Below are 22,498 nucleotides of genomic sequence, written 5' to 3' on the forward strand. Positions count from 1 at the left end.
TATTCATTGTTTTCAAAATTAAAGATATGTATTTGCGACCGTATTTCTTTGAAATTGACATTTATTGTAGAATTTTGGCTGTGATCACATTCTCAAAGAAACAAAAAACAACTTAACTTTACCAAACCCTTGTAAAGGAAACATTACCAAGCTGCTGTTGTAAAACCATGCTGTGCTGTTTGCAAAACCAACTCTTTGTCCATGTGGAGAAACCAGAGGGAAATTTTGTGTAGCACCTGCACTGTTAAAAGTACCTACAGTGGAGGCTCTGGAGCATCTGCTTCATCCACCATCCAGCAGAATAATGACCAAGGAAAACAAGTTTGCATTTTCTTCTTAAACTTGCTTTCTATCGTCGATTTGTGTAACCTCTCATTTAGACTGCTATTGTCACACTTTCAAAAGAAAATTTTACGCATACATAATTTTTAACGACATTTTAAGAAATATGATTAAAATAATTGAACACTTGCATGAGACTACAAACATAAGTCTTCTTGTCTTAGTCTACATGGAGCGGCTCGCCCGCAACGTTTACATCACCACTATCAGTGTCAAGCCATTACAACCGTATACAAAACTTGCTAATCTTGTTTTCCCCTTTATTTTATAGTCCAAACAGGAAATCCACAGACGCTCTGCACGGTATAGCACCAAGTACAAAGCGCCGGCATCTGAGAAAAAAGTTATAAACAAAGGAAAGAGTAGATGACACATTTTCACAAGGTAATCCACTCCTTTCTACTGTTCAGAAATGTTTGTTCAAAGTACTTTTCTGTCTGCCTCTTTCTATCCAGTAACCTGCACTTCTTGTGACCAGGGTGTCTATTATCAAATAGGAGATGTCATTAAAGGAATAGATGTGGATAATGGTGAATTGTAATACGCACAGATTCATGGTTTTGTCCAGGACCAGGGGCCTGTACCATGAAGCCGGATTAGTTTCAGTTTTGATATAGCACCAATTTTGGGTTTTAGGTACCATGAAAGTGGCTTGGCTTTTAACTGCGTTCATTGCCATAGTAACTTAGACTGTGAGAAAAGCTCTTTGTTAACTTGCTTGATCCCAACTCAGTACAGTCCTCAAGATCGATTTGATCCAAGAACATTTATTCTTGGTAAGTGATGCAGAAATCCTTTTTTTATTCCTTGCTGACACGTGTTGCACTTCAAATATTACATATGCAAATAGTTAATTAATTGTTAAAGTATATTTACATTGACTTGGTAAACCTGCGTATGTGTGGTCAGTGCATCATCACTAGTCACATTCAGACTCAAGTTTTTTTTTTTTTTTTTTTATTAACAGGAATTTTCAGTACAATTTTAAAAACAGAAATGTCATGCTTGGATAAGAATGCGTGATATTTGACAGTTTGACAGTTAAACGCAGAAGCTGCAGTAGTATGACAAATCTACAAATGGAAAACAGAAACTATAAATACAAAGTTAATTTGCAACAATTGGTTATGATCTGTTAATTTGTACACAGTATTTTTTCTGATCTTCCAGTTCTGTGAGGAATGGGTCATCTTGAGCTCAGGTTGCCTGTTCACCAGCTTTCAGTATCTTGCTCTTGTTGAGATGTGGTGAGTCTGTGCTGGTGTCCAAAAGATGTGCCTAAAACAGAATCCAACCCTTGATTTAATTTTAGCTGAAGGTTGAAGTGAGCAGGTATGTACAGTATTTTTGGCTATATTTTATTGATTAAAGAATAATCTGTTTGATTAAAAGATCATTTCTGGAACTCACATTGCTTAAATTGATGATAGTGGAGATTATGTCGCCAGTGGACATCTCATTATTGACCATGTTCTCCAAGGAGGCAGTTTCCTTGAGCTGCGTAATCTCCTGATCGTGCTGCTTAATCTCCTCCACTGTAGCCCTGCAAGACACCGAAGACTGAATATATCTCTATCTAAAGGAAAGTATGTTTTCAGTTTTTTTCTACCTACTTTTGTAGCTCTCGTTTAATGGTGAAGTATTCATCCATGTTTCTTTGTATCGCTAACATGACGATGACTAGATTTTCGTAGTTCTCTACAGTCAGGTTCTCTGTATAGCCACTCCTTAATGGCTTTTGATGCTTGATCTCGCTTATCTTCTTAACCACCACTTCCACATGAATCATGTCCGCAGCTTTGAGTTTGGCATCCAGTGGCGAGTCCTGTTTATGTGTTAAAGGGATAGTTCACCCAAAAATGAAAATTATGTCATTAATGACTCACCCTCATGTCGTTCCAAACCCGTGAGACCTCCGTTCATCTTCGGAACACAGTTTAAGATATTTTAGATTTAGTCCGAGAGCTTTCTGTTCCTCCATTGAGAATGTATGTACGGTATACTGTCCACGTCCAGAAAGGTAATAAAAACATCTTCAAAGTAGTTCATGTGACATCAGAGGGTCCGTTAGAATTTTTTGAAGCATCGAAAATACATTTTGGTCCCAAAAATATAAAAAAACTACGACTTTATTCAGCATTGTCTTCTCTCCCGGGTTCTGTTGTGAGCGCGTTCACAGCACTGCAGTTTAGTGATATCCGGTTCGCGAATGAATCACTCGATGTAACCGGATCTTCTTGAACCAGTTCACCAAATCGAACTGAATCGTTTGAAACGGTTCGCGTCTACAATAAGCATTAATCCACAAATGACTTAAGCGGTTAACTTTTTTAACATGGCTGACACTCCCTCTGAGTTCAAATAAACCAATATCCCGGAGTAATTCATTTACTCAAACACTGACTGAACTGCTGTGAAGAGAGAAGTGAAGATGAACACCGAGCCGAGCCAGATAACGAACGAAACATTGACTCGTTCTCGAGTCAAGAACCGGTTGCATCGGTTTTCGGATCACCGGTAGTGATGGGAAGTTCTGTTCTTTTCCAACAACCTCTTCCCTCGGACAGTTTGATTCAATAAACCGGTTGCCGAAAACGGTTCACCAGTTCTTTTGCGCTCGACGTAATGACTTCATTGGCGATGATTGCCCCTAATTCAAGCCTTCGGTTTACCCGCGCTCATAACATTAGCACAGAATCAGTTCAGAATCAATCACCAAAAGAACCAGTTTGTTTCAGACGCGCTGTGTGTCAGTCTGAATCACGCATGCGCAGTATCATCAGCTCCTCGGTTCTCGAATCGGACGCGTCCGACAGAAAAGGTTCTTGACTCGAGAACGAGTCAATGTTTCGTTCGTTATCTGGCTCGGCTCGGTGTTCATCTTCAGTTCTCTCTTCACAGCAGTTCAGTCAGTGTACTGTTTGAGTAAATGAATTACTCCGGGATATTGGTTTATTTGAACTCAGAGGGAGTGTCAGCCATGTTAAAAAAGTTAACAGCTTAAGTCATTTGTGGATTAATGCTTATTGTTGACGCGACCCTTTCAAACGATTCAGTTCGATTTGGTGAACTGGTTCAAGAAGATCCGGTTACATCGAGTGATTCGTTCGCGAACCGGATATCACTAAACTGCAGTGTTGTGAACGCGCTCCCAACAGACCCGGGAGAGAAGACAATGCTGAATAAAGTCGTAGTTTTTTATATTTTTAGACCAAAATGTATTTTCGATGCTTCAAAAATTCTAACGGACCCTCTGATGTCACATGAACTACTTTGAAGATGTTTTTATTACCTTTCTGGACGTGGACAGTATACCGTACATACATTCTCAATGGAGGAACAGAAAGCTCTCGGACTAAATCTAAAATATCTTAAACTGTGTTCCGAAGATGAACGGAGGTCTCACGGGTTTGGAACTAAATGAGGGTGAGTCATTAATGACATAATTTTCATTTTTGGGTGAACTATCCCTTTAAAACATTAAAGGTTTTTAGCTTTATGAACACAAACTAGATTTTCATGGAGGAATAGAAGTGTAACTTAAAAATAAAATGAAGGAATAAATTATTAGGTTGATAAACAGACATTTAAAAGTTCATTGTTGAAAATTATTTTTTAATGTAACAGAAAAATTATTTTAAAAAGAGACTTGTTGAAAAAATAGATGCCTAAAACTTCTTTTCCTACCCCCACCCCCTCACTTTCTGTCCTCTCTCCAATTGTACCGTTTAAATCTGAAAGGCAAAAATGCCAAAAATAAAATCTTTAAAAATGTAATAATAAAATATCACATTAATTTTAAATGCAACAAATTTTATTTTTTCCAGATTGAACATGTTGAATCAGTGTTTGTGAAGTCTTGGAATGTCTGAGAAATGACGCACTGTAATCTGTTGACTGTCTTGTCTGCGTCTGTCTTTGTGATGTGAATTGGCCTTTAATGGCCCAAGTCAAAAGAGGACACCTATTTCTGGTCCTTACCTTGAACAAGGCATTAACTGTTAGACGCTCTTGCTCAGCCTGCTCTTTCTGTGCTACAATGAAATTGCCTTGTATCCAAGCATCAAAAATTGAAAGCATTAGGCCGCTAGATAGGATGAATGTGGAGAAGTACAGTAAGGTCCAAAACGTGTTTCCCATTTCATCTCTGGAAAACATGAGAAACGTAACCGCGACTTAACGTTGGACACAGAAGAAAGCTTGTGAGTATTATGATGAATGTTTCTGGAAAGCAGTAAGTTGTACTCTTGTAATATCTTATAGGTATCCATCCATGAGTCTTGGGTTATGCAGACAAACAAAGTGTAAAATGTTAAAGACAGATTCTCAAAGGCTGATGGAAGAGTAGTACTGAACATGTCGACTCCAGCAACAGTAAAAGCCTGAGAAACAATAAAAGCAAATACAATGTAATTGCTTAAATTGAGCAACAAAAACAACAAAGATTTAAAGTGTAAATATGCATACGTACCAGAATGCCAACCACACTAATAAAGATGATTATTTTCATCTCTGAGAAAGATTGCAGAGTGGCTTTCAGTGTCATGTCCATTTCTTGCATGGAACAAAGACACAGGGTCAGACGAATCGAACGCAGACATCTAAAAAGCCCAAATGAACTGGTGAGTATGCTTTGTGTGGAGTGTAATTTTATAATTTGCTGTCAGTAATAGCAGTAGTTAATTCAGCTGGTTAGTAGCTGTTTTTTATAATTATGGAAATAAAATATTCTTTGTGTGTTGTAGCTTTTAACAACTTTTAACTTAAAAATTCCACACCTGAAAACTGTAAATGCGATGGGATCACTGGTGACCCTGTGTCCCACAAAGAGAGTGAGGGTGATCAGGAGGTTCATGATGTTCCAGCTGCTCTGGAGAGATTTTAACACATTGTGTGACACTGTAACTGTATTTTTTGAAAGCAACACCATGAAGTTGTATTTAGAGATTTGTATGATGGGGTGTTAGAGTGACACGAAGAAGCAGGTTACAGAAAATACTGACTACAAGGCACATTTCACAGACATGGTACACTTTGAATTAATTTATTTTCGAATGATTGTGCTAAAACATATTCAATAAAAAAATCACTTACTGAACAATTACTTTCATGTTAGGTTTTTTTTTTTTTTTTTTGGTAAATAACTTACAGTATTCTATTATGGAAAGTTCCTTAAAAAAAGAGAAAGAGACAAAGGGAAAAATACCCTCCAGAACATCTTGAAGCCATTATACCACCTGACCAGAGTTTCCAGTACAAAGACCATCAGAAAAATCTGTTCACATAAATATAACACAAATCCATGTTTCTAAAAGAGGAAAGAAATGTGTCATTATAAGGGTTTCTAAAATAATACACTGTATAAGGACTAAAGATGGAAGTCAATGGACATGCACAATTAAAGGCATACACTATCTCACCTGTGAAATGAATGTGATTGTTTGGAGGACTGCAATTATGGAGTCGCTCACAACACAGCTGATTATCAGGAAACGGAAGAAGAGTTTCAAACAGTTTTTCTATAAATCCAAACAGAAAGCCCTCAATCACTCACTGGCTATTTTTACATGCACAATTTTTGGTTCAATCGGACTGCATTAATTCCGATTGATGAATCTGAATGTAGTGTTTATATGAACGCTAAATAACGTGATCGGGTTGACTGTCATTTCGCTACGTGCTTTCATAGTGAACTGCCTACTAGTCAACCCTGCTGAAAAAAAGCATTTCCATTACAAACATTACAAGCCACCATCTTTTAACCATTAAAAATGGTTTTCTGTAGCGTGTTTTGGGACATATTCCATAACCATTTAGTGATTTTAATCCACCAATAGAAGGCAACCAATTACCAGTAGAAACCCACAGGGTCCATCACAGTTTCTATTAAAGCCAATACCACTATTATAACCAGTAAAACCATTACAAATTTTGTGATGGTGTGGTGTCTGTTTTTTTTTTTTTTTTTTTTTGCAGGGAGTAGGCTACAGCTGTTTCACAGATAACAGTAAATATAAAAAGGAACGGTTCTTTACTTATTTTTTTAAAAAAATGTTTAGTATTATTATTAATTACATTTTAATTGCACGCGCTGTTTTAGGACAGATGAAAAATCCTGTGAATTGACCTTTTGTCCTTCGATATCAGTATTTTTGCGCTGAAACTCCAGCCATCCAGTCTTCGCTGACTCTCGCTGCGCCTGACGTGTTCAGCAAAACAAACATCAAACTAGCATTTCATTACTGTTAGAATATAATTCAGAGATGTAATATTAACAACAATATCTTATTTGTAAAAACTGTTCATTGTATCTGTACCGGATCGGGATGTACCCTGTTGTCCATTTCGGCGACTGAAGAAAGATACGTTATTTTCTGTCTTTCACGTGACAAATAAACGTCCGTTTTAAATGGTTGGCTTTTAAAAAGCTTCAGAACGTCATCCTTGAATGAATCGTGCTTTTGAAATAATCGGTTGAATGAACGAGTGACTCATTCATAAAGACAGTATGGAAATAAATACGCTTAAAACAAATAATCAAACGAGGGAAAATATCCTAGTAACCTATTCTCATTTACTGGACTGGACCATGCAGGTGTTTTCAAGCTTTTTTCAAGTCATCTGGTAAATAAATACATAATAAATAAATACATAATGTTATAAATAAACTAAAACTTAATTTTAAAATGAGATTGAAATGATTCAAATAAATTAAAAAAAGATGTAGCCTAAATATAAATGAATGCATTTACAAGCTACTATAGTGAGTAGAATTTAAATAATGCAATATAATGATAATGTAATGAACCTGAATATTTTCCAAATAATATTATACACATTTCTAATATTGATTTTCACAGTAAAAAAAATAGGGTTTTCTACATGTAAATGCATACCTGTCTTTTAAATTTAAGGAAGGAGCACCCTTGCATGAGGATGGTCCTGTTTGAGGGTCCATTCATCTAAAAGATTGAAAACCCAGCTGACTTAAAGAACAACACTGTGATTTGCAAACAGACAAAGAGCAGGAGGATGATTGCCCAGATGCCAGAGCATAGAGTGAGAAAGAAAAGGTGTGATTTTTTCTCCTCCTCTTTTGTACAAGTCATTCTTTTTTTATTTTATGGTTTTAGTTTTTAGTGGTTTTAGTTGTTTACCATTGTTGTTGTAGCATTTTAATTTACGTATTGTAATCTGTCACTTGTGTGAACAGCAGAGACATGTAATGAAACTGAAATGCTGTGGCACTCTTTCTTTCCTTATTGGTGTTTATTCAAGGACATTAAAGGGCTCAGCTCCAGTGAGAGTGAAGGAAGGGAGGATCTGTTTCTGTTGGTGAGTACTAAACCTTATTTAGAAAGCACATTTTTAGTGGCACAGTTTATTATTATTAGTTTAAATTAAGGTAGTAAAATGAGTAAAAATTATTATTACAAATGTGTAAAAAACAATATCACATTTTTTCACTTTTAGTTTCTTCTTCACACAGCATGTACAGACAGAAAATAATTACTGAATGGTTTGTCTTATAAGGTTACAATCTGATAATGGCTTATGGCTGATGTATATATTTTTAATATGTCTGTTTTTTGCAGCAATACAAAGAGAAGTGCTATCATCTAATATGAAAAAAAATAATTCTGTTATAATATTTTGAGAGGTTGGTTATGTATTTATGTATGTATGTATTTATTCATTGTTCCTTGACTTCTCTGTGAAGTCTTCTACTGTATTTTCTTACGTAGTGTTTATGCACATGCACACTGTGGTTTAAGGTGGTCTTCCAGCTACTGCCAAAACCCCTCTTAAACCATCCCAAAATCAGTCTAACTGTAACGCTGACTATGTAACATAATAAATAAATAAATAAATAAATAAATAAATAAATAAAGTTAAATTAATTTGCAAGTCTAATAACTTTGGTTGTTATTATTATTATTTTACATTTAAAGCAGAGTGAAATGTTTTGCAGGCCTGTTATATCGTCTGTTTAAATGGTAAATTTCTGTCCAATCTGGCCTCTTAAGAGTTTTTTTTAATGTTATCTTTTAATTTTCAAGGACAGGAGAAGAGTTTGGGAAACTTGTTAGGAAACAGTCAGTATTTAATAAGGCGCCACTAGTGTTGATGTATTTACTGCTTCTCTGAGCTGCTCACATAGTTCTGAGTTCTCAGGGTTCAGCTCACTGTTGTGACATCATAATGGAGATTCCGATCTGGCAGCTCTAAACTGCTGTTCTAAATAATTGTTTTCTGTTGGTGTGTTAGGAGTTAAAAGATCGAGAGCTACTTTCGTGACTTTCTGCAGATATTGACGACAAATACTGAATTCACTTGCAGCATTCAGTGTCCACAATGGCACTGTTCAGCAGTGTATTTAGACAACTTTTTGAGCATTTTGCTCACTTCTTGCGCAAAAAGGAGACATCTCTGAAGGCACAGCAGTGTGCAGCGCAAGAACAGGCAGCACTAGAGGAACTTCCAGAGGCATCGTTGATGAAGGCAGGTGAGAGTGAGGCCTTGGTCTTCACTGCCAAAAACAGGAAGTGCAGGAGAAGACGCCGCCAGGTAACTTAGCTGAGAAGTACCAGCTTGCACTGGAAAAAAAAAACAATTGGTTTACAGCCAATTTTCACTCAGTAATTGCTAGTAAATTTCACAATTAATTACAAAGAAACATCAACACATTTAAATAAATGTGAAATTTTGAAAATGAATGACTGAAATAGTATTATCTTGTGTACTGTGCTAATGTACACAAACTTGAAACATAATTTTTACAGTATGGAGAGAAAGAGAAGGAAAGGCAGGTGAAGAAGGAGAGAGAGGTGAATGGGGGAGGAAGTCATAAAGACAAAGCTGACAAAGAAAGAGAAACACTTAGCCTTGAAAAGATAAAGGATAGAGGACATGTGCATCAGAAAAAAAGAGAGTCTGCCAAATTCAGAGAGAAGCAGAGTCTAGACAAGTTGATGGAGGGAGGAAGTGAGCAAAGAGAGGCTGGAGAAATAATAAAGAAGGAGAGAAACAGGAAGGAACCAAAGACCACTGAGCCTACTCCACTTCTTGTGGAGGTCAAACCTCAGCAAACTTTAGTCAGTCCTCCAGTGAGATCTTCTTCCTTCTTGAAGCCAATAGAAGGAGAACTTCCAGTGCTTCCAAGTGTCTCAGAAGACCTTCCTCTACCAGCTGCTCGCTTCAAGCCCCTGCCACCAGTGACCAGACCGCCCATGCATCCTCAGAAGCAAGCTCCTGCACCAGAGGAAGTGTCCCTGCCATGTTCTCCTCTTCAAGTGGATCCTCCCAAACCGTTGGCAGTTCCTCCACGTCCCACTCCAGCACCAGATGAATTGTTTTCCCTCCGACGCTCTCAAGTGAGTCCTCCCAAACAACTGGTGGTTCCTCCGAGCCCCACTCCTGAATCTGATGAAGTTGTTGATCTGCAACGTTCTTCAACTCAAGTGTGTCCTCCCAGCCTGATGAAGCCTCAGCCGTCCACTTCTTCCCTGTCTGAGCCGCCTCCACAACTCATGCTCATCGACATAGAGGATGAGGAGACAGAGTATGTGGAGTACACAGGGAAGACCATTCGGGGCTGTGACTTACCCAAGTCTGAATGCCCCCGACTGCTGGAGGCTGAAATGAAACCGAGACAGATGGTTGCTTGGTTGGAGAGTGACTGCGAGGTGCTGAAGGAAGTGTGGGCGAGTGAAGTGGTGGAGGTCCAGGGACGTGAGAAAGATTACCCCAAAGAAGTGGGAGACTCCAAAGCCATTCAAGGCCATACGGATGTCGCTTCTCAGAAAAAGAAGGAGTTGGATGAACACATGATGAAGCTGTTCTGTGTAACCTCTCCTGAAGGTCCCAAGAATGAGACCCAGCAAAAAGTGATCATCCAGGAAGAGCAAACAAGCAAAAGAAAAGTGGCACTTGTTCTGTTTACCTGGGTAGAGGATAAAACCAAGAAAAAGGAGGAGAAGAAAAAACTGAAGGAGAAGGAGCAAAGAGAAAAAAGGTTGCTACTTGCACGTTACAGGAATGATCCAAAACTGAAGCACTTGTTGATCAACAAGCACAACTGCAGCTACTGCTCCTCTGACTGAAGATCAGGGTCTCCAAAATGCCACACTTCACCTTTAACTTACTACACATTTCTGTGTACAAATAAAAAAACTGTGCAAACTAAAAGCTGGAAGAACCATGACTCCTCTTACATTCAAACTTCTATAAAGTAATTTAAATGCTTAATATGAAAACCTGTTTATTATTAAATGAATTAATTTTTAAACTTTTTAAAATAACCTAACTTTTAACTGCGACGACAAAGTGAATGAGTCATTAAGTTTACATCAGTTTCATTTGGACTTCAGTGGTTTAATGTTTGTAAGATAAGATAAGTTCATAAAACATAATGGGGCTCCACTGAGTCCAGGTACCAGTGATGTCATTTTTTTTTCTAACAGAATTTCCTGATTTCACACTAGACAGACATGTGTTTCTTGTTAAAAATTTTCATTTGATCTGAGTGAGAGGTATGTTCATTATACTGTCACTTGTATAGAATTAGTGGCTCAAATTTTTGTCTTGGTCTGTACTAGGTCAAGTGAATTTTACAGGAGAGATGTTTGATTCTTCCAATGTATCCAATACATCACCTGCACATTTCTTCCCCTATAGGTGCTCTTTGTTGATTTTTCAGAGCTGTTGTTTTCCTCAAATTAACAGGGACAGAGTTAAAAAATAGCAGATGCATTTTATCTAATTGGAATATTAATGCTGCTGTTGATTACTTTTTGTACTTTGTTTTTCAGCTCTACAAATCCTATGCATCTATTTCTCATTCTTAGTCTTATTTTTTTATGAACAGTCTTCTAAATGGCCCATACTGGCGACAGTGAAAGCGAGGAATAAAACAGATCACCTCCTTATTTCGTGACATGTTGTATTTCAAGACATCACCAGAGGGCGCAATAATCTAATGCTTTTTTTTTTAATTAGGTGATGAAATGCATTGCAACTTTTATTTTGTATAATGAAATACATTAACATTTTAAAAACATTATATTGCATTTAGGTGTCACAAAGCTAGAATCTATATTTGTTTAGGCTTATGTAGTGTTCAATTTGAAAGATAATCGGTCATTTTAAAGAGCTTTGAAGTGAATCTCTCTTAAGAGGAGAAATGAAAACTGAACATGTAGTTTAGGAATATGGTCGAAGGCTTGGATAAGAATTCTCATGCAAATTTTACCAGGCTGTCCAATGAATAAAGTGCGCTTAAACTGAAGGAGGTGCACATCATCAAAGGGAGGGTGAGTCCTACGAGTTGCGCTTCCTCCACACACAGAGAGCGAGCGTGTAGCAAATCCTTACGGAAGACTAGACTTTCCCAAACTTCATTTCAGTCTCAGACTATAATTTGGACAGGCTTCAGTGGAAACATGCATATCCTGCCCCACTTCATTTATGGCACAGATGATGTCACAGTTGTTTCTGAAACGTCAGCTCGTTAGTTCTTTCCGTAAATGAAATCAACATGGGAAAACTACAATCGAAACCTGGTAAGACACTTTGCAAAAAAAACAAGCCAGACGCTAAAACATATCAAGCGACTTTATTCTCATTCTTGTTTATTTTTTTCCCCCTAGCATGTAAACGGAGAGAAAATCCAGAGGGTAAGGTGATAGAGGTATAACTTCATTATCCATATAGCTATTACATAAAAGAAAAGGTTATTAAATGGACATTTGTGTTGTATTAGGAGATGTTTTCAAGGAGGCTGAATTTATTGGTGAAGTGGACAGAAACAAACAGGTAAGGTGACAATTTTTAATGTTCAGGGCAAATTTAAGTTAACTGTCACTCTACATCTACATAACTATGTATAGCTACTATAAGTGCATGTTTAAGGGTTAAACCTGTAAAGTGTTAATTGGTTAATGAGTACAACTTTTATTGATAACACTTCATCCTAATTTTTTTATTAAAACCGTTATGAGACATTGTTAAATTTTATAGATTAATTCTTAACAAAGTAAACAGGCTACATTTATAGTCAATGCATACTGTATTCTTATTGTAATGTCCACAAAATAGACTACTGATCTGTTTAATATTATGCAATGTGAGATTTGCTTATTAAAATAAACAATGTTGCTATAAAACCCATTTATGTAACCAGTACATTAGATTTATTTTTATTTTTATGACCTAATGTCTGGTGCCAAACTCTTAAATAGCAATAGTTTTTAGATATGTGATTATATGATATAATAGATAAGCTGCAAGTATTCCTATTGTTGAAGTTTGAGTAGAGCATACATATAGTCATGGGTTTGATTCCCTGGGATCTAAAAAAAAAAATTGTATACCTAGCTTGCACTGTTAGAGGTGAAGTGAAGAAATGAAATTGTGCGTCAACACAAATCAACATAAGTTGTCTTCATCATTTCCACACTTTAGAGTACTCCGATTTTGAGAACAACCAGGCACTGAACACTTTTCTCCGTATTACACTGTACTCTCAGCATTGTATTTAAATGGTGTTGGGTCTCTTCCCTCTTTTTCCTTTGCTCTCATTCTCTCAGCGGAGCCTGGAGCCTTCATCACTGTGTGAAATGCTTATGGCCGGCAGCCAGAACAGCAGGGTCTTTGAGCGCAGCCCCACCACACATCTGTTATTGGTTTTGAAAACAGAGGGAGGCTGTGATGGGGAAATGGGGGGAAGTGGTTGGAGGAGGAAAAGGAGGTGTAGTTGGTGGGAGGAGTGCTATAATGAAGGCTGCTGCAAACAAGTTGCAAAATGTAGATGAGTGGTTCGGCAAAAGGCCTTGGGTCGTTGTGGTGATGCTGTGTGCATCAAACATCTAATTGATCCAGAGATCAGGGTTGGTGGTTAGGACCAAGGAAACGTACAACACAGTGCAGTTAGTGTTGCTGTTTTCAGGCGAATTCAGACATGCAGGAAGTTGAACGATTTCCTGGATTTTTGTAACACTGAAACAATGTTTTTTAACATTTTGAAGATGTACAGTCCTACCTACTTGGAGATGCTCGATGATGACCATACCTTGCTAAAGATGTGTATAAGAAAAGAGCAGGGTTAAAAATGCTATAAATGGTTTGATAAATCAATTCTCAAGGGTAGCTGTAGTAGCTGAAGACATATAATTAGTCACCAGGAATGGTACAGTAAAGGAGATTAAGGTGAAAAGCAAGTTGTGATATTGCAAAGAATGTTACATTATTTGCTAGTACCATGGTCATGGGTACAATTCCAGGCAACAAGCATATTGGCAACCTGTTCATGTTCAACCTGTTCAATCACAGATGATGAATCTGTAGACCTTGGTCAGATAGTGTGATATTTAATTTTTGAAATGAAAACAAAACTGTGAAGTACTGTGTACAATAAAAGTTTTGAAAATTACATGCAGTTTAGGACTTTTATGCAGTGAATGCCACTGCAAAGACTGTAAGTCTCACATAAAATTCAATATGGAAAATAACCTTACTTATGTCTATTGTGCAAGCTGTAAATGTATGCAAAAATGAAGAAACAGTACTTATAAAAATGTTCATATCTGCTGTACACTCTCAGAATGAAATTATAAAGTTGTCACTGGAGCGGTGCCCTAAAAGGTACAAAGGCTAAAAGGTACATCTTTGTACCTTATTTACCACTAAATGAGACATATTAGTATCTTAAAGGTATATTTTAGTACTTCAAATACCTAAAGTGTAAACATGAATACATTTTAAAAGGGTACCGCCCCTGAGAGTGTACATCACATACAAAATAGTCTCCAAAACATGAGATTATAAGAATATATTGGCCAAATCTCATTAATTTCAGTTTTACACACAGAATGTATTCAAACTAAATCAGTCTTTGACTTGTGTATGTTTTCTGTCTCCAGTGTGTTTCGGGTCTAATTAGGACGCTGTTTTTTCATGGCGGGATCCTGCAGTGTGGGTCATAAAGCCAGGGACACTTGAAAGGTTTTGGTCTCAGAGGGCTCAAAGGAGTCTGTGTTTGCTTGGAAAGGCTGGAAGAATCCTTTCTTTCACACTTTTTCCTCTCTGTCCCACTTCAAATGACATAAGGAAGAAAGCGTTTGCTGGAGGCAGTGATCCATGTCTCTTTAGAATAGGGTGCATAGGATGACTGCTGCGTTTTCTTCAATTATTTTATACGAGCAAACTCGTTAAGTGTTATTACTTAAGTCTGTTGACTGCCAACACTCAACATTTGTTGGATGGATCAGTAAAACCGTAAAATGAAGTATCAAAAATAAATAATAAGGGCTAAAGCGACTGAAAATACACGTTGCGAAGGAACTGATAAACAGATTCTGTCCTGTTCTATTGACCTTCAGTGTCCATGTGTTTATCTGATAGAAAAACAAGGGCAGCTTTAGTCAGCTAGCACTACTAGTTTGCTCAGACATGCCTGGAGAGTGTAACTATAAGCTTGATGTGTGGGTTATATTAGACTAGAGTTTTTATAGTACTTACTAAGGCCCAAATATAAAATTCTGACATAATTTACTCATCATCAAGTTGTTCTAAACTTGTAGTAATTTCTTTGTTTTGCTGAACACACACACACTCACAAAAAAAAAAAAAAAAAAAAAAAAAAAAAAAAAAATATATATATATATATATATATATATATATATATATATATATATATATATATATAAATTGTTGGTAACCAAAACAGTTTCTGGTCCATATAGACTTCCATAGTAGTTTTTTTTACCCATACTATAGAAGTCAATGGCTACCAGCAACTGTTTGGTTACCCACGTTCTTTAAAATGGTGACAGATTTTTTTTTTTTTTTTGAGTGAACTATCCCTTTAAGTACTTGTATGCTATTAGTCTATACTAATAAAATCAAGTTTGGTTAAGAAAGGAATACTACAACTGTAAGACATTATGCAGTTCTGGTTTGAATGCTTGCCCATCTAAACATGGAAGGCATAGTGATGCTGGATTGCGTTTGAGTTTATTCCAAGACCATGAAAGATTAAATCAATCACATCCAGCCTCAAAATTTTTACCAAATGGTGTTAGATATTCTAGTACCTTGAGCGTGATCATACTCCAACCCAAATGGCATGTTGTTTCTCTCCCTCTCTCTCACCATGTAATAAGGGTTCCATCCAGGTGTTTGGTGACAGGAAGTGAGAGGAAACAAAGCCAGGTACTGTTCTGAACCTCGTGAGAGGGCACAGGCAGCAGTGTGAGTGGGTGGTGAAGAGGAACTGGAGTTGGGATAGGGGGTGTCTGGCCCAGTGACACCCGGCTCAGGGCAGGAAAAAACCCCTCCAAGCTGGTAATCTGAGCCCACATCAAAGGCCCTCGAGCAAGCAGAGCGTGGCAGAGGTTTGGCCATGATGCTGAGAGAAATCATTGGCAGACTGATAGATCACTCATCACACTTCTTTGCGCTTTGTTCTTCAGGTTTCTGTCAGACTGCAAGTTCTGCTTTCAGCAGCGTGATGCAGAGAGATTGGTTTATGGTTGCACATTTGGATGTGCCTGCTTGCAAGAGATGAAATTTAGTAGATGGAAAAAGTTAATGTATTTTTTTATGTGCCAGTATTTCATTTCATTTCATTTTTTTGGATAAATACATATGAAAAAATATTTTGTTAAATTTATGGTAAATATATATATATATATATATATATATATGTCAGTGGTGGTTGCAAAAAAAAAAAAAAAAAAAAAAAAAAACCCCCTAAAAAACAAACCAGAGGCAATGTTTTAGGTTGTACGGGGCATAGTGGTGCCTATATATTTTAATACAAATTTTTAAAGCTGAAAATGTAACACAAAACTCTGTCAAATGTATATTAATGATAAAATGAAAAGAAAAAAGTATTTATTGAAAAAAAAAAAGTGTGTGTGTGTTGTGTCATGCAGGGGCCTCTGGGAATGTTCTTTTACTGTTTTTAATCGTGAACTATGGTAATTTATATTACTATATAATTTGTGCTTGCAAAAACCATACATTTGAAAGTATTTTACAGTAAAATTACATATAAAGCAATGCTAAACCGTTCATGGTTTTACACAGTATATGGTTAACTTAAAGTTAACCAAATAACAGGGTTTTACTGCAGCAAGTTTTATTTTCTGTAAAATGTTTTAGTTTAAAAGTTTACAATTTTGCATTTTACAGTGCAAATAGATCTATTTTGGATTTTTAATTATGTTCATAGCCTCTGTTTTTATATTTATATGTAATTGTTTCCTTTGCTGTCATCTAACACACGCTTAAAATGAATCATAAAAACACTAACAATCTAGTAGTTATTTAGTTTATGAAATCTTTAGCAAATCTCAAAATGCTTATTTTTCATACTCTGTATTATAGTGTTGTGATTCCAAATTTTTTACATTTTATTTAGTTAATTTTGAGAATAATAGTGTAGAATTTTAATATTGTCCAATTTGGCCAGTTTTTAGTTAACATAAAAATAATTACTGGCTTATCAGTATCAGCCAGAATTGAAATATCAGGGCATCCCTAATATATTTTATATTTTGTTTTGGGTGAGTTTTAAACAAGTTCACTCAGACATGAAGCTGACTGCATGTTCTTAAGATGTTTTCTCCAGACAGATTCATGGCTCTGGCTCATAAAAGAAGGTAGTTGTGTAGGGTAGTTACTTCAAATGCAGTTTGTCTAGAACCATATGCTTCTCACATCTGGCCTTACATGAGCACACTGTGGGTGTCATACTTAATGAGTCTGTGAGTTAATATCTGGTTTTATACTTGTGCATGATGTCAAAGCTGGCATCATGCCCCCGTCTGAGAGGGAATTCTGTTCATATTCACAGTGCTAATGCTTTTATCTTTTTGAATAAAAGCTTACATAATATTACATTTAATGGGAAATAGTTGATATTCTTCTGTTTAATAATAAAAATCCAGCAGAATATGTGTGATGCTTTAAATTCTAAATGTTAACATTTTTATGGTGGTTGCTCACAACAATTTTCAGAATGAAAATATCATACTGTGGTATTTTTTTCCAGGAATATTTAAATATTACAAGCAAATTACATTACATTAAAAAAATGCTAAAATCTTGGAATATGACATGAAAGGTTGATAGTCAGATGTCCTCAGTGAACATAAAGTTATGTTTTCTGCTAGTGTAAGAGGGACAGAGTTGTGGCAGGGAGGATTACAGATGATGTTGAGCTGTTTTGTCATGGAGGGCAATTCACTTCCTCCCTCAGAAACCAGCAATGCAATGTGTCTGGAAACAATTGGGCTTAAGACCACAGGAGTGCTAAGAATGAAGTGATTTTTTTCTTGTTCCTGGTGAATTCATTATAGGGGCTGGTTTTCCAGCTCGAAAACAGGTTTTCTACATAAATTATATACAAAACTGACTTAGCAATGCAAAGTTTCAGTTGATCATTTTACAGATTTTCACCCATTGAAGAAATTAGCATGAGGGTTGTTTTCTATGCTTTCTGATATAATCTAAATCATCCTGTGTGTCCTTTATTGCACACACTAGCTGCACTCCAATCCATTGTTTTCTTTGGCTGTCCATTAGTGATTTGTTTTTCCTATTTAACTCTAGGATCTGAGTGGTAGAGATCCAAAAGAAGATCAGATGTCAGATCAGTACTGTTCACTACAGGGTAAGCTGAACTGTGAAAGGAAACTCATTTACAAATAGTGCCATTGTTTTTAAGCAAAGTAATACAGACTTACCTGTCGTTTTAAATATTCTACAATGTTGGATTTAAAAAAAATGTTTTGGACAGATGTTTGTCGAGGTCTTTGTATGATCTGTTAACATTATCTGTTATTTGTAGTAACACTACCACCAGAGAGAGTAATGGAGACTCCTAATTCTTCGCTTTCTTCTCCTGAAAATGAAAGACAGCATCCACTCAAAGATTCATTTAGGAGAAAGGGGAAGGATGATGTAAGTTTTTGTCATAGATAACTGCATATGAAACATTGAATATTGTACCTTTTGTGAAACTCCAAAGACGACCAACCTGACATAGTTTAGGGCAAGTAAGATTTTTAAATGTTTTTGAAAGAAGTCTCTTAGTGATGCTGCATTTACTGTTATTCGACTATGATTCATTTTCATAGTAATATTGTGAAATATTACAATTTAAAATATTTTCTATTTTGCTATATTTTAAATATAATTTATTCATGTGATGGCAAATTACTTTAGTCTTCAGTGACAAGAATGCTGTCAAGAATTTCTTTTCATTATAAATGTTGAAATTGTGCTGCTTAATATTTTTGTGGAAACGGTGACACTTTTTCAGGATACTTTGATGAAACAGAATTTATTTTAAATAGCTTTTTTAACATTATAAATATCTTTAATGTCACTTTTAATTAGCATTCACTTAGAATGCATTAAGCCTATTGCTGGAAAAAAGTTTATTCCCTTCAGTTTTTAAAAGGTGGATTAAAACAATGGTTTGCGTAAAGTACACTTAAAATTCTTGAACTTGTAATATTTGTTTTTTGAGATGTAGGATATCTTATATTAATAATCATGTTGTCATGCTAATACAAAAATGATTGCAAATCTTTCCATTGTGCTGTTGATATTAGGACAAGGAGTGTAATGTGTCCGTCATGGATGAAAATCATCAAGAGTGGATGATCACCTTGTATGATTTGGACAGCAATGGGAAAATAACCAGAGAGGTAAAGTTCAGTATGGACAGAGGATCTAGCATCTCATTAAAGAGATCATTTAGCCATTGGTGAGTTTCTCTCATTGTGTTTGTTGCAGAATATGTTGAGCTTGATGCAGACGATCTGTGAGGTGGTCGAGGCATCAGTCAAACAGCTGGTGCTTAGCAATGGCACAACCCTGCGTGTGAAGCTGAGTGTCACTCCATTAACCAGCAGGAAAGGCAACAGAAAAGGTGAAGAACAAACCTATCATATAAAACAAACAAATGGTCCCATATCCTATTTGATCAATCTCCAGAAATCATCATGATCTAATACAGTGTTAATCACATTTGACTTTTGTCCTTCTTGAGAACGGGATGCTGGGATGTCTCTGAATGAGCGGGATCAAATAGAGGATTCAGTACGGTGTGCAGAGAGCCCTCATTCTCAAATCAGGTGATTTTAAGTATTGCATATATGAATGAATCAAAAGTTATTCTTGAGAAATATTTATACAGGAAGTGAATGCCAACAAAATTAGAATTATTTACCTAGTTGAACAAAATTATAACAAAATGGAATAAAATTATAGTAACAGTAACCAGTAATTTTACCAGTGTTATTTTAGTATTATTTATATACTAATATAGTATTTATAAATATTTGTTGCTTTTACTTTTATATTTTCAGTTTGAATTTAAATCAAGTTTTTATAATTTTCTAATGTGCCTTCGTCATTTTTATTTCTAATTAGATTTTATTTTTGTTTACAGTTTTAGTAATTTTTGTACTTCAACTTTTAACTTTTAACACTAGCACTCTATTCTTTTTCTATTTATTAAAAAAATTGACCTTCTAAAACTAGCGGTCTCTATTCTTTTTCCTATTCTTTCGACTTTTCTTTTTATTTATTTTCAATCAAAAATGACCTTCACTCTTAAAATTAAAGGTGCTTCACGATGCCATAGAAGAACATTTTTGTCTAAGTGGTTCCATAAAGAACATTTAACATCTGAAGAACCTTTCTGTTTCACAAAAAGTTCTTTGTGGCAAAAGAAGGTTCTTCAGATTCTAAAAAGGTAAGACAGAGATGGTTCTTTAAAGAACCTTTGACTGAATTGTTCTTTGTGGAACCAAAAATGTTTTTTCTATGGCATCGCTGTGAAGAACCTTTTAAACACCTGCATTTTTAAGAGTTCTCTAATGTTCTGTATTCTTTTTTTCTATTCTATCTACTTGTTTTCTTTTAATTTATTATAAAAAAAACTTGCTACGTGTACTGTGTTAGACTATCAAAGACTTGTCACATACATATTATTTATAAATACACTTGCATATTATTGCTCTTTTTTTGGATAAAAGCGTCTGCTAAATGATTAAATGTAAATGTAACTTGTTTATTATTTTTGCCAAGGCAACATTTCTAATTTTCTGAGTTTTGCATCTTGTTTTAATATTTTATTTTAAGCTTAATTTAAATGAATGAAACCATTTTTGATCACTTTAATTACCAATAACAACACTATTACCAACACAGTGTTTAATAATACTTTATTTTGTCTGTCAGACAACCGAACTCGGATCAGTTGGGTGTTTCAGAGAGAAAGCAGTACTCCGTAGATGAAAACACAGAACGTAGGAACCACTATCTAGATCTGGCTGGAATTGAAAACTACACTTCTCGATTTGAAGGTGATAGCTTAATATTTATTCTCCGAACTTCATCAAGTCTAGTGAAAATTGCTGAGCTCAGTTTTATGAAAGCAAGTTTTATTCAGTTTATTCTGTTCTAATTCTAGAAGGTTCTAGATGTTTAAAGCTTTCTTAAATATGATTTATTTTACTATCAAAGCTCCAGAAACATGTGCTGAGGAGCAGCCTCAGGAGAGCTCTTCCCGTAACCATCCTCGTCGCTCTCAACCCGAGACCTGCAACCCTGTGGAGTCATCTGGAAAATCCATTCCTTTCCTCAGGTCACTTCGCAACCGCAGCAAGTCTGTCGGTTATAGTGGAGCCACAACCAAACCCAGCAAGCTCCATGGGCATCACCCTATGACCTGGTGCCATCCATCCCAACAGCAGCAACAGCAACCTCTGCTGCACAGCTCCAGCAAACGCATGCGTGCCCGAGCCCGTGAGACTGCATCACCTTCCAGAAGCAACCATGACCGAGAATTACAGCCGGGGACAGCTGTTCCTCCTGGAGGTTTTATGCCCTTTCCTCAAAGACACGAACACCATCATCACCATGAACACCACCATCACCACCATCATCACCATTACCACTCTGCCTAAGAGTTCTGAAAAACTCCTGAATGACTGACCAAGCAGCAAACTCTCATAAGCAGTGTTATTTTCTCTGTAAAAACAAACATGCAGGTGGTTCATCGGCTAAACACACACAGCTTGATCATTTCTGCAATAAAAGGGGCCAAACCACTCTTTTTGATGATAGGAGAACTGCACCTGTACAAAAATATAATCTCAGTCAGTCGAATGAGCCTGCATTCATTATGTTGGTATGCAGCTCCATCATGTGGTTATAAGCAGAATAGTCCAAACTGGTTTCATATCTAGATTATAGTGCATTTGGTGGACTTTTCTTTTTGGTTTGGAAAATGTATCATGTTAGTATACGCTTAATTCTAAAAAATATTGATTGTAATATTTGCGTTTGTGAGGTGCAACAAACTTTTTTCCCCTCAGGAATGTGCTTGCTAGACTATGTAGATATGAACACTCTTATTGTATGTTATTATGTATATCAATATAACCATTAATGTAGTTTTAAGTTAGCTTGCTTATATTCATAGGATGCAATCAGTGTTTTTTTAAACCAAAGGTAGTCTTTATAACCATATTGCATGTTTATGTTCTGAGTAGGGCTGCTAATATTATATTAATTATATTAGAAAATGCCATGTTTTATTTCTGACATGGTTAAAACAATGAAACACATAATGTACCAGGCTAAATAAAATATTAAATTAAGAGAAAGTGCACTTTTATGGAGCTGGTGAGACAATCAATTAAACTTTTTTTTTTTTAGTTTAAATGTTCTATCCTTCACACCACATGTTGCAGAAATTGAAAATTCCAAATGAAAATTCTGAAACATAGTTTGGTTAAAATTTCGTAAAACAACACCGTTTTTACCCTGTCAAAAACAGCTCTTTTCAAAACAAAACGTTTTCTTCCATGCTGCTTTAAATGCAAATGAGCTCTGCTCGCCCCGCCCCTCTTTTCTGAGGCTCTCTGAGAGACTGTAAACTTGTCAACTTTAGCCGGATTTATCATAAAACTTGCAAAATAGCACGTTATTAGGAAAGGCTATTTGTAAAGATTCATTAAAAAAACCTTACACTCACTTATTTCGTACGTGAAGCTGGATCACAAATGATTTTAGACGCATGATAGACGTGTCCAAGATAGACGCATTTAGGTAGATCGGGGGTGCAAAAGCT

At 36.0% G+C, this 22,498-nt stretch overlaps 3 protein-coding genes across 5 annotated transcripts; 2 read left to right on the top strand and 1 right to left on the bottom strand.

Annotated features, from left to right (window-relative positions):
* Positions 1-1,314: 1,314 nt before the first annotated feature.
* Positions 1,315-6,740, bottom strand: LOC109111728 (cation channel sperm-associated protein 4-like). Its single transcript, XM_019124712.2, has 11 exons — positions 6,660-6,740; positions 6,470-6,541; positions 5,763-5,861; positions 5,549-5,650; positions 5,121-5,212; positions 4,814-4,943; positions 4,588-4,724; positions 4,324-4,489; positions 1,956-2,167; positions 1,753-1,885; positions 1,315-1,620 (listed from the first exon to the last, which is right to left on the bottom strand). Exons 1-11 carry the CDS (start codon positions 6,684-6,686, stop codon positions 1,540-1,542), a joined length of 1,251 nt encoding a protein of 416 aa, XP_018980257.2. The 5' UTR covers positions 6,687-6,740; the 3' UTR covers positions 1,315-1,539.
* A 1,838-nt stretch (positions 6,741-8,578) lies between these two features.
* On the top strand, positions 8,579-10,601 carry LOC109111727 (stress response protein NST1-like). The gene is made up of 2 exons (XM_019124709.2): positions 8,579-8,910; positions 9,126-10,601. Exons 1-2 carry the CDS (start codon positions 8,698-8,700, stop codon positions 10,443-10,445), a joined length of 1,533 nt encoding a protein of 510 aa, XP_018980254.2. The 5' UTR covers positions 8,579-8,697; the 3' UTR covers positions 10,446-10,601.
* A 1,024-nt stretch (positions 10,602-11,625) lies between these two features.
* Positions 11,626-22,025, top strand: LOC109111726 (protein naked cuticle homolog 2). 3 transcript variants are annotated; one of them, XM_019124708.2, is made up of 10 exons: positions 11,626-11,903; positions 11,991-12,017; positions 12,104-12,156; positions 17,959-18,019; positions 18,197-18,309; positions 18,966-19,061; positions 19,150-19,285; positions 19,406-19,490; positions 20,602-20,726; positions 20,887-22,025. In XM_019124708.2, exons 1-10 carry the CDS (start codon positions 11,879-11,881, stop codon positions 21,327-21,329), a joined length of 1,164 nt encoding a protein of 387 aa, XP_018980253.1. In that variant the 5' UTR covers positions 11,626-11,878; the 3' UTR covers positions 21,330-22,025. The 3 variants fall into 3 exon arrangements, with proteins under 3 accessions (XP_018980253.1, XP_042601455.1, XP_042601456.1); XM_042745521.1 differs by having other exon boundaries at positions 11,627-11,903; positions 11,991-12,031; XM_042745522.1 differs by having other exon boundaries at positions 11,627-11,903; positions 11,991-12,022.
* Positions 22,026-22,498: the final 473 nt, after the last annotated feature.

Source organism: Cyprinus carpio, chromosome B19, assembly GCF_018340385.1.
Source record: "Cyprinus carpio isolate SPL01 chromosome B19, ASM1834038v1, whole genome shotgun sequence".
Lineage (NCBI taxonomy): Eukaryota > Metazoa > Chordata > Actinopteri > Cypriniformes > Cyprinidae > Cyprinus > Cyprinus carpio.

Coding starts and splice junctions, on each gene's coding strand:
- LOC109111726 (XM_019124708.2), top strand. CDS start 11,879: ATGGGAAAACTACAATCGAAACCTG. Junction 18,020..18,196: donor TCAGTACTGTTCACTACAGG/GTAAGCTGAACT, acceptor TGTTATTTGTAG/TAACACTACCACCAGAGAGA. Junction 19,491..20,601: donor AGCCCTCATTCTCAAATCAG/GTGATTTTAAGT, acceptor TTTGTCTGTCAG/ACAACCGAACTCGGATCAGT.
- LOC109111727 (XM_019124709.2), top strand. CDS start 8,698: ATGGCACTGTTCAGCAGTGTATTTAGACAACTTTTTGAGCATTTTGCT. Junction 8,911..9,125: donor GCAGGAGAAGACGCCGCCAG/GTAACTTAGCTG, acceptor TAATTTTTACAG/TATGGAGAGAAAGAGAAGGA.
- LOC109111728 (XM_019124712.2), bottom strand. CDS start 6,686: ATGGACAACAGGGTACATCCCGATCCG. Junction 5,862..6,469: donor CTGATATCGAAGGACAAAAG/GTCAATTCACAG, acceptor TTGGATTTATAG/AAAAACTGTTTGAAACTCTT. Junction 5,213..5,548: donor GCTTCAAGATGTTCTGGAGG/GTATTTTTCCCT, acceptor AAATCTCTCCAG/AGCAGCTGGAACATCATGAA.